A 13,237-nucleotide genomic window follows, 5' to 3' on the forward strand; every position below is an offset into this window, starting at 1 on the left:
TGTTTTGGGGGTTTTGTTTGTTTGTTTGTGGGGGTTTTTTTTTGTTTTTTTTAAATATACCACTCAGACACTTGGACAACAGCCTTTCAGAAGTCAGTCAAAAAGCAGATTAGATATACCTCCTGTTCTATGTAAAGTAAATGTAAGACCTGCTAAAAGGTGAAATACCTTTGCAGAGAAAAGGTTGGTTCCCCACTCAGATTTACTGGCAGCATTACTTACAAAGCTGATAAACAATTGCCTTCATTCATTGGAATGACATCCTAATTAGCTGCATATGCAAATAAGTTTTGTGAGAATTCCAATATTGCAGAGCCGATGCTCATTTTTTCCAAAAAACAACCAATAGAAAAGTTGATTTCATGTTTTCCGCTAGCAAAGTTTACATTTATCAACTTTCTCCTGGCAGCACAAAAGGAGCTCTGCTAACACTATAGTTTGTTTTTTTTAATCTAATTAGGAACGATGAGGACTGTTTTCTCAGAAAACTTCACTTTCTGAAATTCTTTTGACCTCAAGACCATCATGTTTTAGAGCATAATTTCCTAAAGACATAACAAAGCAAAACTGCTTCTATAACACTGAGCAGAGCACAGATCACCAGGTAAAAGTGCACCCAGTTTCTGAGTGCTGACCTCAGTGGAGGGGCTGGCTTGGAGTGTGGGATGCAGTGAGTCAGATGGCTGCTTTGATGATGCATAACCTCCTCATTCTCAGATGTGGTGATACTGCTTTCCTGGAAAGAAAAACTGGTGCTTTCTTGGAAGACAGTAGTGCTTTCAGTTTTAACATCTTTATCAATAATCTGGATGAGGGGATAAGATGCAACCTCAGTAAGTTTGCAGACTACAGCAGGTTGGGTGGAACTGTTGACCTGCCTGAGAGAAGGAGGGCTCTGCAGAGGGACCTGGACAGGTTGGATCGATGGGCCAGGATCAGTTGTATGAATTTCAACAAGGCCAAGTGCCAGGTCATGCACTTGGGTCACAAAACCCCATGCAATGTTACAGGCTTGTTACATGCAATATGCTGAAAAGGAAATGTAAAAAAATTGCTTGAGCATCAGCATTGTGGCAAGGTGGCACTGCAAAGACCAAATAATTTCTACTGTTATTTTTTTGTCTCAAGTTCCTCAAAACAAAATAAAGATCAGATCCACAAATTTTATCTCCAGAACTCTGCCAATCCTGACAAAATTACTCTAAAAGAAATACTAAGATTTTATATCTTACTCCATGGCACAGAAAAGTATAACTGTTATTTCAGAAAACCACACAATTTGTCAGTTCAAAAATTCTTAACAAGAAAGTACCACGCTTTGATCGTACAATAAGACTGTTCTGATGCAACAAAAAGTGCTACATGTTGTAAATTTTGCTCCAAATATTAGCTGTTTCCCCCTCAATATGAAGTATAAAGTAATTATCAGAAAGATTTTTAAGCAGAAACTGAATCTGCATGTTCTTTCAGTGGACTGCCTGCTAACAGAAATTATGCTTCTCTATAGACAGCCACATCTCCATTGCATGTATTTGCACCCAAATGCTATTCTCAGTAGCTACAAGAATTTGCCATCTAGAAGTACCCTCTAGGTTCTATGAAAAATATACTTTGACAGTAAGTCTTTTGCCTTTGAAACTTTTTAAGTAGAAGACATGTAAGTATATCATCATTCAGAAATCAGTTCTTGAAAACTGGAGTATTGCAAGCCCTACACAAAATTGGGAACATGGCATACTAATGCTTCCCTATTTAGAAACCATTTATAATATTAAAAAAAAAATTAAATCACACAGCTTTTTTCCCTGCTGACTGAGCAAAGCTGAAAAGTGGTAGCTGACATCAGATTTATTTTCTTGTTTATCTGGAAGCTCCTTGGAGCAGGTTACCTTCTTAGGAAAATGCAGCAGACTCAAAATCCAAGTCACTGCAACAATTTGGCACCAAATCCTGCTGGCAGTAGAGCAGCAACCAAGAAACGTCCTCTGTTTCTTTAGCTCACCTCCCAGGCTTCACACTCAACAGGCATTGGGAGATCACCCCCTTCATGGGGTCTGTGAGAGCTTTCAGCTCAGCTACAGCCCATTCCAGAACTCAGAAACCTTGTGCTCTGCCGGTGTTCAAACCCTGACACTTCCTCCCTCTTGTGGCAGGTTGGTTGTGCAGTCCATCATGCATCTGCTCACTAGTGTAGGATGTGTTTAACACTGCTCTTTTTGAAACACGCTGTTTTAGAAATAGGTGCCAGTCATCACAGAGTAGTGTAGGTTGGAAGAGATAAGGTAACTTCAAAGTCAGATCAAGTTTATATCTTCAAGGAAAAAAATACAACCTTTCCAGGGCACTATTCCAGTGCTTGCTGACTCACACTGATTTTTTTTTATTATTTTAAAAAGAAAATATTCAACTGCAATCTCCCTTGGTGCAATCTGTAATGGTTGCTTCTCATCCTCTTGCTGACCTGCTCTGAAAAGTCTTGGATTTGAATTTAAGCTAAATACAAGTAGAGGTACACACCTTACTGCTGACCTGATTTTGCCATGTGGACTATACCTAGACCAGGAAATATTTACCCCTTCTTACTAGAACTGCTGGATTTTAATCAGAACTTACAATGCCATTGTTATCAAAATACTCACAAATTACCAAGGTGACCTTTTCAAAAATATGTTTATCTCTGAATCTACTGGGACTTTTCATTCCCTTTGTGGGACCCAAAGTTTGGAAACAAAGAAATACATGTAATAACATGATCCTGCAGTTTTGCAAGAATCAAGGTTTGCTTAATGTTGTTTTTATTTCACTTCATACTTTGCACAGACAACTAAGAGAGCATCATGGTTTTGTTTGGTTTCATTGCAGAGAAACAGCAAAGTCTCACAATTAAAACTCCCACAGAGCCACTGCACAAGTAATGTCTTAACTGGAAAAGTCTGTCATCAATCCTCAAATTCCAAGTAACTGGAAAACTTAAACAGAAACCTCCACATCACTTGGAATTCTGGTGCACATTTCTAATTTGGTGAACTTCACTGACAAATATTTACCATCAATTCAAGTGCACTGAAGAACTCTAAACAACACAAATTTAGTAACAAGAGAAAAGAGACATCTTCTTCAGAGTAAGTTCTCTACCTAATTTGAAGCTTGTCCCAGGCCAGGTCCATTGCTACGACTATGACAGGAAACTGTCTACCAAATTTCATTTAAAGCACCAAATAACAGGCTCAGATTCATTTTCCACTTACAGTCTAATTTTGGCTCACATCTTCTTGTTAATTTTTCACTTCTGAAGTTCTTATTCTCTTCTTCCCAATTAAGTAGTATCACATAACCATAATAACCTGCAATTTACATTTCCTATTTTCTTAAATTTTGTCTCCTTGAAGAGTCAGCTTTCATCTCTGATCTCATTTTTGCCTAAAACTGTCTCCACATGCCTCCAGGAAAACTAAGCTCACCGACTCCTTTTTCAAGAATATTTTTTGCAGAGTCACTAAGCTCCTACTCAGACTTTGAACAGCTTACCTCTGTGGATTCAGAATGTAACTGATTTAAAGCTGCTAATAGCCCATTCTTCCTTTGGATTTCAGTCAGGTTTCTTCTATCTTTTTATTATAATAGCCCTGGGTGAGCCTTAGCAGCTGTTTGTGTATAATAATTCTTATAATGTGGCGTTTGTGTTGTATATCCTTCCTGCACAGTCAATCTGCCAGAACTATTCTCTTAATAAATACCCTGAGCTATCTTTATTGTCCAGAATGTTGTTACACAGCTGTCTCCCTGATAATAGCTTTCCCTATGTGTTTATATCATGTTGTATTAATATTGGGCATATTTTGGATCTAGCTGAGAAGCTATAAAATAACTGCAGCACTTACATCAGCTGACATCAGGACACAGAGGGATAATATTTTGTGTTGCAACTGTTTTTCACACAAGGAAGGCTTGTTCCAACCACAGAGCTACTTCAGTAATTTCAATACTTAGGTGTTCAAAGTGCTTTTAGTACCAGCACAGATTAAACTGTAGATTACTACAGCTGGGAAAACAGGGCTTTGCAAATGCAGATGCCCATTGTGGCAGCCATTTTTAACTGCAGTTTGGTTTCTCCATAAATTCCTTGTACTCTACCAGCTTGTGGCATCACCTGCTCTATATAACAGCCCCCCAGCAGTTAGCATGGATATAGTTTTATGTGGGAATATGCTTTAAAACTGCATTCAGTGGAGGTTGTGGATGCCTCACATAGTGTTCAGGGCCAGGCTGCATGGAACTTGGAACAGCCTGGTCTAGTGAGAGGGGGGGTTGAAACTAGATGAGCTTTGGGGTCCCTTCCAATTGAAATAATTGTATGAACCATTCTATAAACAGAAATTAATACTACACTTACACCCACCCATGACTCTTGACAATTTTTATACAAATACCAAGGCTATTGTGGGCTCTCCTGTCTCAATACTCTACTTCCACAGAATTAACTTCTGTGGTGTGTTGGAAAGAAAGCTGAAGAAAGCAGCTGCAGAAAAAAAGCTTCTATAAGTTTACCTATTCGTTTGTTTTAAAATAATATTAACATTTACACGTGATAATGCCAAAATAATGCAGTAAACCAAACAAAGCATCTGGTCTCTCTTCTTTCTGTTTGTTCAGCAATTTTTTTTTCTACAAAGGTGTTGGGTAGCTATTTTTTTAATTCAAGAAAGGTTAAAGTTCTTGCCACAAGGTGGCAGGAGTTTCCCAATTTCAGTCATACCTTATCTGTGATCTAGTGACATTTCTAACAGTCAGGACCATAGAGGTGCAAACTAGTTTGCTTCAGGCACATGGCTTGTTGCTTTTCCTAAAAAATCCCCAAGAAAATATAGAGAAAAATATTTTACTAAAGCAACTGAAGAAATATAAGTAAAAAAATTTTCCTCCTTATGACTCTTACATTGTGATGTCTAACAGTCGTTCAAGAAATTCCTTCAAAAGCCTTGTGGACAACAGAAGTTGTTGCCTACCCCTGATTCTCATCACCTCCTGCTATGCCAAGGTGGGTGAGAGAGAGGTGAGTAACATCTAAGTGGAGGGAAAGATTACTTCCAAACGCTTGGTGGCTTGGATGTGCACACTCAAGCTACCTGGCCATGAAATAATAGGTCCAATACTTTCCACATTCTCTCCTGGTATAGAACAGTTGTGAGCTGAGGTGGGGCTGAGTGGTGTGATGGGAAGGAACACAGTGCACTTACACTAGCTCACAAAAAGGATTGCAACTGCTAAGTTGACACCCAGCCTGATACCCAAATCCCTTCAAGACTCCTGTTGGTTTTCTTATTTTTGAGTTTGTTCTCTCTTAATAATACATGTTTGTTCCTGGCAAGAGGAAAGGAGAAACTACACAGAGAGTGTAGAGAAACAGTATTAAAGACATTACCCTGATTTCTTTTCCCTTTAAAAAACATCAACAACAAAAAACCCAAAACAACAACAACAAAAAAACTCCAACCAAACCAAAAAGGACCCACAAAGCTCAGACACAGTGTCTTCAAAAGATTTGCAAGAAGACAGCTCTATGACCAGTTTTAGGCCAAAAGACAAGTCTTCTTTTCACCTTGTGGAGTGCTATCACTTAAATTTTTTGTTTCCCCTTACTGATCTGCAGTGTGTTTAAGAATGATGCTAAACCTTTGAATTGTGCAACCTTGCAGGATAAGTTTTCTGCAAATTTTGACTTTATACCCTATAGTGCAGAAACTGCTGGGGGCTGGACTTCCTTGCCACTATTCATTTGCAGATATACATTCTTGGAAAAACAAAAAACCAAACCAAACAACAACATTCCCCTGAAATTAAATTTCAGGTCTGTTTAATAAAAAATACATTACCATTTATATTAACCAGTTCTGCAATCACCAGTGCTAAGGACAGGGCAAAGCACTTAGATTTAAGTTAAAAACCTCTAAACTTCAAGCCTTGCTTGTCACAAGAGGATAAAGCCATTAGAGTTAAATCCTGCCACTGTCACTTCAACTGTTTTTCCCCCCTCACTGCGGTGAGACAGCAGAAACTGAAAGTTGAGCTGCATTTAATAGATGCATTTTTTAATTCCTTAATTGCTTTAGAGAATTTAGTCTGCTAGGTCCACAAAGGCCAAAGTACACACACTGTCAGGTTATTGCTGTGCCATAATCAAGTTTGAAAATCTGATTTGGATGATGATAACTAGGAATTCTCCTAGAGTGCTCCAACATGTCTTACAACTCTCCCTGTGAAAGGAGAGCCCACTCCAACTGCCCCATTTTTCAGTGCTCTGTTCAGGAGTTGCTGGGGACTCTCACCACAGTACAGTACTGGCAGCCTGCTCCCTGCCTTTATATATATCCAACCCCCAAAGTAAATGCAGATAATTTGAGACACAATCTAAAATTCAAAATTCATGGAAAGACTCCTGTGGATTTCAGCATAGTGCCAGCTGAATTCTTGATATATGCTAAACTACATCTTCCACAATAACAGTTTTAACAACAGTTTTAATGCTTTTTCCATACCTTATTTCTTGAAGGAGAAAGAACTTCAGAAGACTTAGAATTAGAAGTCTCGAAGTATCAAATTCAACTTTAGTTAACAGCATGTTAAATCAATACTTCTAATTTTCACTGCTTCTATGAATTCAAATACTAATATACAGCATTCAATTTCCTATTCAATATATTGCTACTTTCCCCCTCCAAGGTTTTATATCATCTCCATACAAAAGTAAAGAACATTTCCAAGAAGTCGGAGAGATCAAAGAAGGTGGTAAATATCTTTGGTTTAATCTGTATACTGAGTATAAAAGATATTTCAAGTTTCTAAAAGAACCAATTGCTTTTTCAAGCTCCATCCACATACTGAAGTGTCATTCATGTACCAGTCTTTCAGCTCATGTCTAGAATTCACACTGAAAGCTTGTTTTATCTGTATAGACACAGTATATAATGATGCCATTATTGAAATGTGATACTGATCTCTACTTAGAGGCTGCTGGACTGCCTTCTGATTTGTTGTGCTATAACAGAATCCCACAAATACTATCTTTTACGTTAGCCAGTAAGATACTCAGATAATAAAAATACCTAGGTTTTTTTGAGTATGCCTCAACAAGCTAAAAGGAAAATACAAGAAGAACCCTGAAACTGACGCACTTTGGTTTTGCTGCATTTTGCAATTAATATCTTAAAGGTTTGCCTCTAAGTAGGTGGTGTGTTCAGATTCTGCTTTGATCCCTTTCCAAGGCAAAAGAAGTGTTATCCCTGGCTCCACTGTATGAAATCAGTAGCATTGCAAGTATTTACAGAGAAAAATATTAAGGTTGTAATTTATTTTTTTTTGAAGAATCTTAGAGTGATAAGCCATAATCAATAGAAGTTTTCAGGTAGCAAAATTCACCAACTTCAGTGATGCAACAGATCTACCTGGCATGAGAGTGGAAAAATTGGCATGAAGTGTTTCAGTTAGAATGTTCTAACTGTTGAGTGTGCAGCAGTAAGTGAAACTATAGGCTTTCTGGATATCCAAAGCCAGGAAATAAGCTTCTGATAGGACAGGCAGGTCACAGTCTGTGTGAGTGGACAGCAACTGTATAGCCCCAATGACCAATGTGTGCACCTCCAAGCAGGTCTGACAGCCAGGGGAGATGAGCAGGCAATGCTTGGATTTGCTCTCAGCCAAGGCACTGACCAGTTACAGCAGCCACCTGTCTCATCAGAGAAATCCTACAAGATGTTGTCATCACGCTGTCTCAATGCTTACTCAGTTTTGTCCTGTACATCTTTGAATAACAACAGGTCTTGTAAACTGAACTATCTGAAATGTAGGTTACAGTAAACAAAATTAATTCTTCAACATCTTCAAAGGCTTCCATGAAAATAAATTTTAAAAAAATTTACAAGACTGTTTTGTTGTAACACATACCATTAACCATACCAGGTTGAGAAAGTTTTGTTCAAGAGGGGAAACACCTCTGCAATGAAGACTGAGCTATTTCTTGGTATGCATCCCACAGGTCCCCCCCTCCAGACATTAACTCCATAGCAATATTTATAGTGTAAGGCACTAGGCTGACATCAATGAGGCTCCCTGCCTCAGGGACAGTCAACAGCCTGGACTCAAGAGCCCCAAAACACAGCCCCTCCCATCTTCCCATTCCTCCAAGTTCCTCAAGGCCTGAGCCTAACTCCTCAACCCACCATTTCTCCTCAACAAAAGGAAAAAAATCTCCAGAAGCAGCCTGTTAAATTTCACTGCAAAATAGCTCAAGCACCTTAAACTTACTTACATACTTACTTACTACGTACCTACCTTTCAAGGTTGCCTCTCCCCACACCCTTCCCCTCATGGCAGCACCCAGCAACCACCTCACAGTGCTCCGCCATTTTCCTCAGCCCTTTCAAGGTGCTGCCTCCACCCTTTTATCCCCTTCCCCAGCCACAGCTGTGGGGCTACCACAGCTGCATTCAGCAGCTTACTTCAAGATAAACTTCATTTTGGATGGTGACTTTGAAACACACCATTTTCAGGAAAATTTTACCTCAGGTGAAGCTTTGGAACTTACGAACGAGAGCTTGTGGCAGTGGCTGAGATGCCTGACTGGAGAGCAGGGCACAGGCACAGTGAGCCTCCCTCAGGTCATCATTGAGCGAGGAATATAACCAAAGAGCAATAAATATTTTAAAATGAATAATCCACTATGAGCTGTTTCCCTTGGTTTCTTTTTTTACTGATTCTCCAATAAGATGGGAGCTACTAGAAATATCTTTCTCCTCAGATCAGCCTTTGTTACTCTACACATTTCCTTGTGGCCAGACTGTTTACCTCAGCAGTTGTTTTCAATTGCCTTAACATTCCTCAGCCTCCAAATGTTAAGGGATATTACTGCCACTCTTCCATATAATATAGTACTACTGTTGCATCCTTTGTACTGTTGGAGTTTCATGGGCACTGTCTCCATTACCTAGAGAGTTATTTGCTTGAGCCAAAACTAGGCATTTTTTTTTTTTTTTTTTTTTTTTTCCAGAGAGGTGGGTTGATTGTTTTTCTGGGTTTTTTTCCATATTATCATAATGTGCCCACCTGGCAGTTGCCTGTGTTGCCTATGCTCTGCTGCCTTCATGACTGACAGAGGAAGGCATTCTCACTCATACCACAGACTAGACTCGACCACTGCAATCATGTAATATATGATACTGCCTTTTCCAGACAGCACAGAGTGCTTTTCCAGACAGCACATGAGTGACCTCATGGTCACTGTGTTCCTGCTCTCATGGCTGCCACACAAAATCATCACAATGTGGCCAGGCTTTGGGCAGTTTCCTCTAAACAGTATCTCTTTCACTTTACACATCATTTCTCACTGCCTAGCCTACAGAAACTCTTGCATCAACCCCATCACTTATGCTTTCCTCTCAGGAAATTTTCACATGGCCTGCAGGCAAGACTTTATCTGCAAGTTCTTCCTGTGGCCAGACCTCACAGAGAAAATGGTCAGAACACCTATGGAGAACTTCTCAACCACCAGCACATAAATTGCACTCACAAACACATTTCAGGAAGAAGAGGAAGGGAAAGGGCTTTGTCTGAGGGCATCAGGTATACAAGTGCATTTCAGGGCACAGTACACTCTGCAAAAACATGGACTCTGTCAGAATACTGGAGTGATAAAACATTTTTCCACCTGGCCATTAGGATACTTGACACAGCTTGTCCTAGGGTACCCTACTAGACACTGGGCTACATGCTACAGAAGTACTTGAATGTCCTTGTGGAGCCTGTAGAACAGAACTCACATGCAGTCGTAGTTACACCCTTAAAGTCTGAAATAAATTACACAGAAGGTAGTATATTGACAGACAACAGTTAATGATGTCTGTAGATAGTCACCATGATGTGAATAATGAGCAATGTGACATTTAAAGAGCACTGAAAAGCAGTTTAGGAAAAGTCAAACTAAAAAGTCTTTGAATATGTTTCTTAAACAAATTTGACCATGTGCAAGCTATAAATACTTGTAGGTCATTAGCTGTGATAAAGCCTCTAAATTCCCTTGAAGTCCTTACAATATTTATTTACCTACAGTATTTACCTATTGGATACTACAACCCCTCACATGACACATTGGTCATGTGGATGTCTGCATTTGTGGATGTCTCTGTATCACCTTATGTATCCCAGGGTTTTAATGTCTGTGTGATCCTGAATATAATTACAGTAAGAATCTTGATTTCTCAATATATGCTTAAAAGAACTGTAGTTTTGCTTCAAAACAAATTTTTCCAAAAAGCTTTGTTGGTAAATATAATATTCTCTGGGTATATACAATAAAAATCTTTGGGTAGATCTAAGTGCCAGAAGGTTTTTGTTGTGTTTGGGATTTTTCAATATATGTATTTTTAAATTATTTTTACAACCAGCTCAGAGACTGAACATGTTGCTACAGCATGCAGAGAAAATGAGCATAAAACACTCAGAGGGTTTTTTATTATTATTATTTTATAGAACATGAAGCAGCAAGATCTCCTTTCTCAATGAAAGACAGCAATAAAATGGCAAATTAAGGCCTTGAAAAAGCCTCACGTTTTATTTGGTCTTCTCATTTCCACCAAACTTTAGAGGTCTAGAATTCTCTGAAAGAGCTGCTGCATCACAAGAACACCAAATATAATTTGTCTCTTAGTCTTTCTACATATAATTGGTGAAGCAACGATAGGATTTTTTTTTTCTAAGTTTAAATAATGAATGTTTATCTGGTGGGAAGTGTGAAATGCAAAAGCTACATATCACGCAGGCATACTTTCAATGTATCTTGAATTCAAGTTAAAAACCTCAACACAATCAAACAAATTTATAAGCTGAGATCATTCTTCAGCCTTCACTAAAGGCATTTTGTTACTCATTTCTTAGCTTCCTTTTGGAAAGCCATGAGTTATAATGCCTGTGGAAATTATTATTGTAGCTTCTAAAACAATCCACAAAGTTAACCTGATCGCCTGGTTCTGAAATGTAATTGTCTTTCAGCCCAGCTTACACACACAAACTCATTGCCTTAATGACTTCAAGCTTATTCCCAACCAGATGATTTGTTACTACCTGGCAACTTGAATCAAGCTCCTTTAGGTGGAGGCTCATTAATAGAGGAGTCCATGCCTGGGAGACCTGTCCTTTTTCGGGCTGCTGTCTCTATTTTCCGTACCAGATCCACATCCCACCGATGGGTGACAAAACTAACCACAGCTCCAGGTGCCCTGCTTCCAACCCGTCCAACCCTCCCCACACGGTGCAGGTAGTCCTGCAGGGTGTCAGGGAAGTCATAGTTGACTACCAGCTGCACACTACTAGTGTCCAGCCCCCGTGATGCGAGGTCAGTGCAGACAAGGACTGACACATCACCCCTCTGGAAGGAGGCAAAGATGCCGGCTCTAGCATCTGCTGACATCTGTCCCTGCAACCTCAGGTGCTTGATTTTGTGGTCATCCAGGATATAGCCCAGCCAGTTGACAGTGCTGGCACTGTTGCAGAAGATGAGAACAGCCCCGCCGGATGCTGGGTGCTCCTTGAGTAGCTGCAGCAGTTCAGGCAGCTTGTCCTGGCCCTTGAGGCGCATAAACTTCTGCAGGACGTGGGGAGGCAGGCGGTGCAGGCTGTGGGTGCTGAGGGTGACGAAGTGGCCCACATCAGTGAATTTCTCCAGGGTCTGGCTCAACCCCGCGGGGAAGGTGGCTCCGACCACCACCACCTGCGTCCTCACCTCCCCGGGGCCGGCCGGCTGGGGAGCACCGGCGGCCAGAGGCGCGTGTGCCAGGATCTCCTCCAGCGACTGGACAAAGGTTTCGTCCATCAGGGCGTCCGCCTCGTCCAGCACCATCCAGCGCAGACGCTCCAGGGCCAGGAAGCGCCGCCGCAGCGCTTCCCGCAACGCCCCGGGGGTGCCCAGCAGCACGGCGGGACCCGGCGGCGGCGCCCGCAGCTGCCTCCGCAGCCCGCCCGCCGCGCTGCCGCCCGTCAGCCGGCACACCGGCAGCCCCGCCGGCCGGCACAGCGCCGCCGCCACCGCGCCCACTTGCGCTGTCAGCTCCCGCGACGGCAGCACCACCAGCCCGCGGGGCGATGCCGGCCCCGCCGCCGCCGCCGCCTCGGCCGGCTCCTCGGGGCGGGAGAGCAGCCCGTCCAGCAGCGGCAACAGGTAGGCCAGCGTCTTGCCGCTGCCGGTCTCGGCGGCGCAGAGAGCGCTGCGGCCGCGGCGCAGCGCGGGGATGGCGAGGCGCTGCACCGCCGTGGGGCGGCCGATGGAGAGGCGCTCCAAGCCGGACAGCAGCGCCGGCTGCAGCCCCATCTCGGCGAAAGACGGGCCGTGCCCCGAGTCAGGCTGCTGCGCCTGAATGGCGGGAGCCGCCTCCTGCGAGGGCTCCAGCTGGAAGTAGTCCCCGCGGGCCTTCCTGTGCTTCCAGCCCGCCGACACCAGTTGCGGCCGCTCCCAGCGCCCCACCGTCTGCCAGGAAGGTTGGCTCAGCTCCGGCCGCCGGCTCCGCAGTAGCAGCTTCCCGGGTCGCACGGGTGTCGCCGCTTCCCCTTTCCCGCGTCGACGGCGCTGCGCGCCCCGCTGCAGGCGCATCCGCAGGGCCCAAGGGATGCGCACCACGCTATCGGGGGGCTGCCCGCCCGCTGCCGCCGCCCGGGTGGCCGCCAGCCGCCGTGGTAGCAGCAGGAGGACCGCTGCCATCCCTCCGCGGCTCAGCGCCATGGCGGCCTCTCACGTGGCGATGGCGCTGCCTGATGACGCCGCGAAGAAGCTCTGCCTCCCGGTTCTCCCGGTTCCCCCCGCCCCTCCGGAGACGCGGCGGAGCCACGCGAGGACGGTGAGTGCGGGGCAGGGGGCGCGGGGGTGCCTGGTACCTCAGGAGGCGGCGGTAGCGGCTGTCTCTTCACCTTCACCTTTTCAGCTGTCGGCTGAGAGCTGAGCCTCCTGCTCCTCCCCGCAGCAGCCAACATGGCCCTGGGGTGCTCTGGCAGAGCCTCGGCGCCCTTCGCTCGGGGGAAGGAGCCCCCGGAGGCGCCCCTGAGCTCTCTCATAGCTCCACGCAATTGGCGCCGGGACGGCGGGAACTGAGCGAGCGGCGGTGCTGGTCTGCCGGCTATGGCGGGAACCCTGTCAGGTGTGACAGGAAACCACACCTCGCCGAAGGAGAGCTTGGGCGTTTATGAGCAGGAAATGGCA

At 43.6% G+C, this 13,237-nt stretch overlaps 2 protein-coding genes across 8 annotated transcripts in view; one reads left to right on the forward strand and one right to left on the reverse strand.

Moving 5' to 3' along the window:
* Positions 1-10,412: 10,412 nt before the first annotated feature.
* On the reverse strand, positions 10,413-13,156 carry DDX28 (DEAD-box helicase 28). The gene is given in 2 exon segments (XM_071756965.1): positions 10,413-12,774; positions 12,777-13,156. Coding segments are annotated over 2 exon segments (1,965 nt in total). The 5' UTR covers positions 13,093-13,156; the 3' UTR covers positions 10,413-11,125.
* Positions 12,739-13,237, forward strand: part of DUS2 (dihydrouridine synthase 2) — a 43,432-nt gene continuing 42,933 nt past the window's right edge. For all 7 annotated transcript variants that reach the window (XR_011728524.1, XM_071756970.1, XM_071756971.1 and 4 more), the window contains exon 1: positions 12,739-12,878. The gene's annotated coding sequence lies outside the window, so the exon portion shown is untranslated. The remainder of the gene's footprint in view (positions 12,879-13,237) is intronic.

Source organism: Heliangelus exortis, chromosome 13, assembly GCF_036169615.1.
Source record: "Heliangelus exortis chromosome 13, bHelExo1.hap1, whole genome shotgun sequence".
Lineage (NCBI taxonomy): Eukaryota > Metazoa > Chordata > Aves > Apodiformes > Trochilidae > Heliangelus > Heliangelus exortis.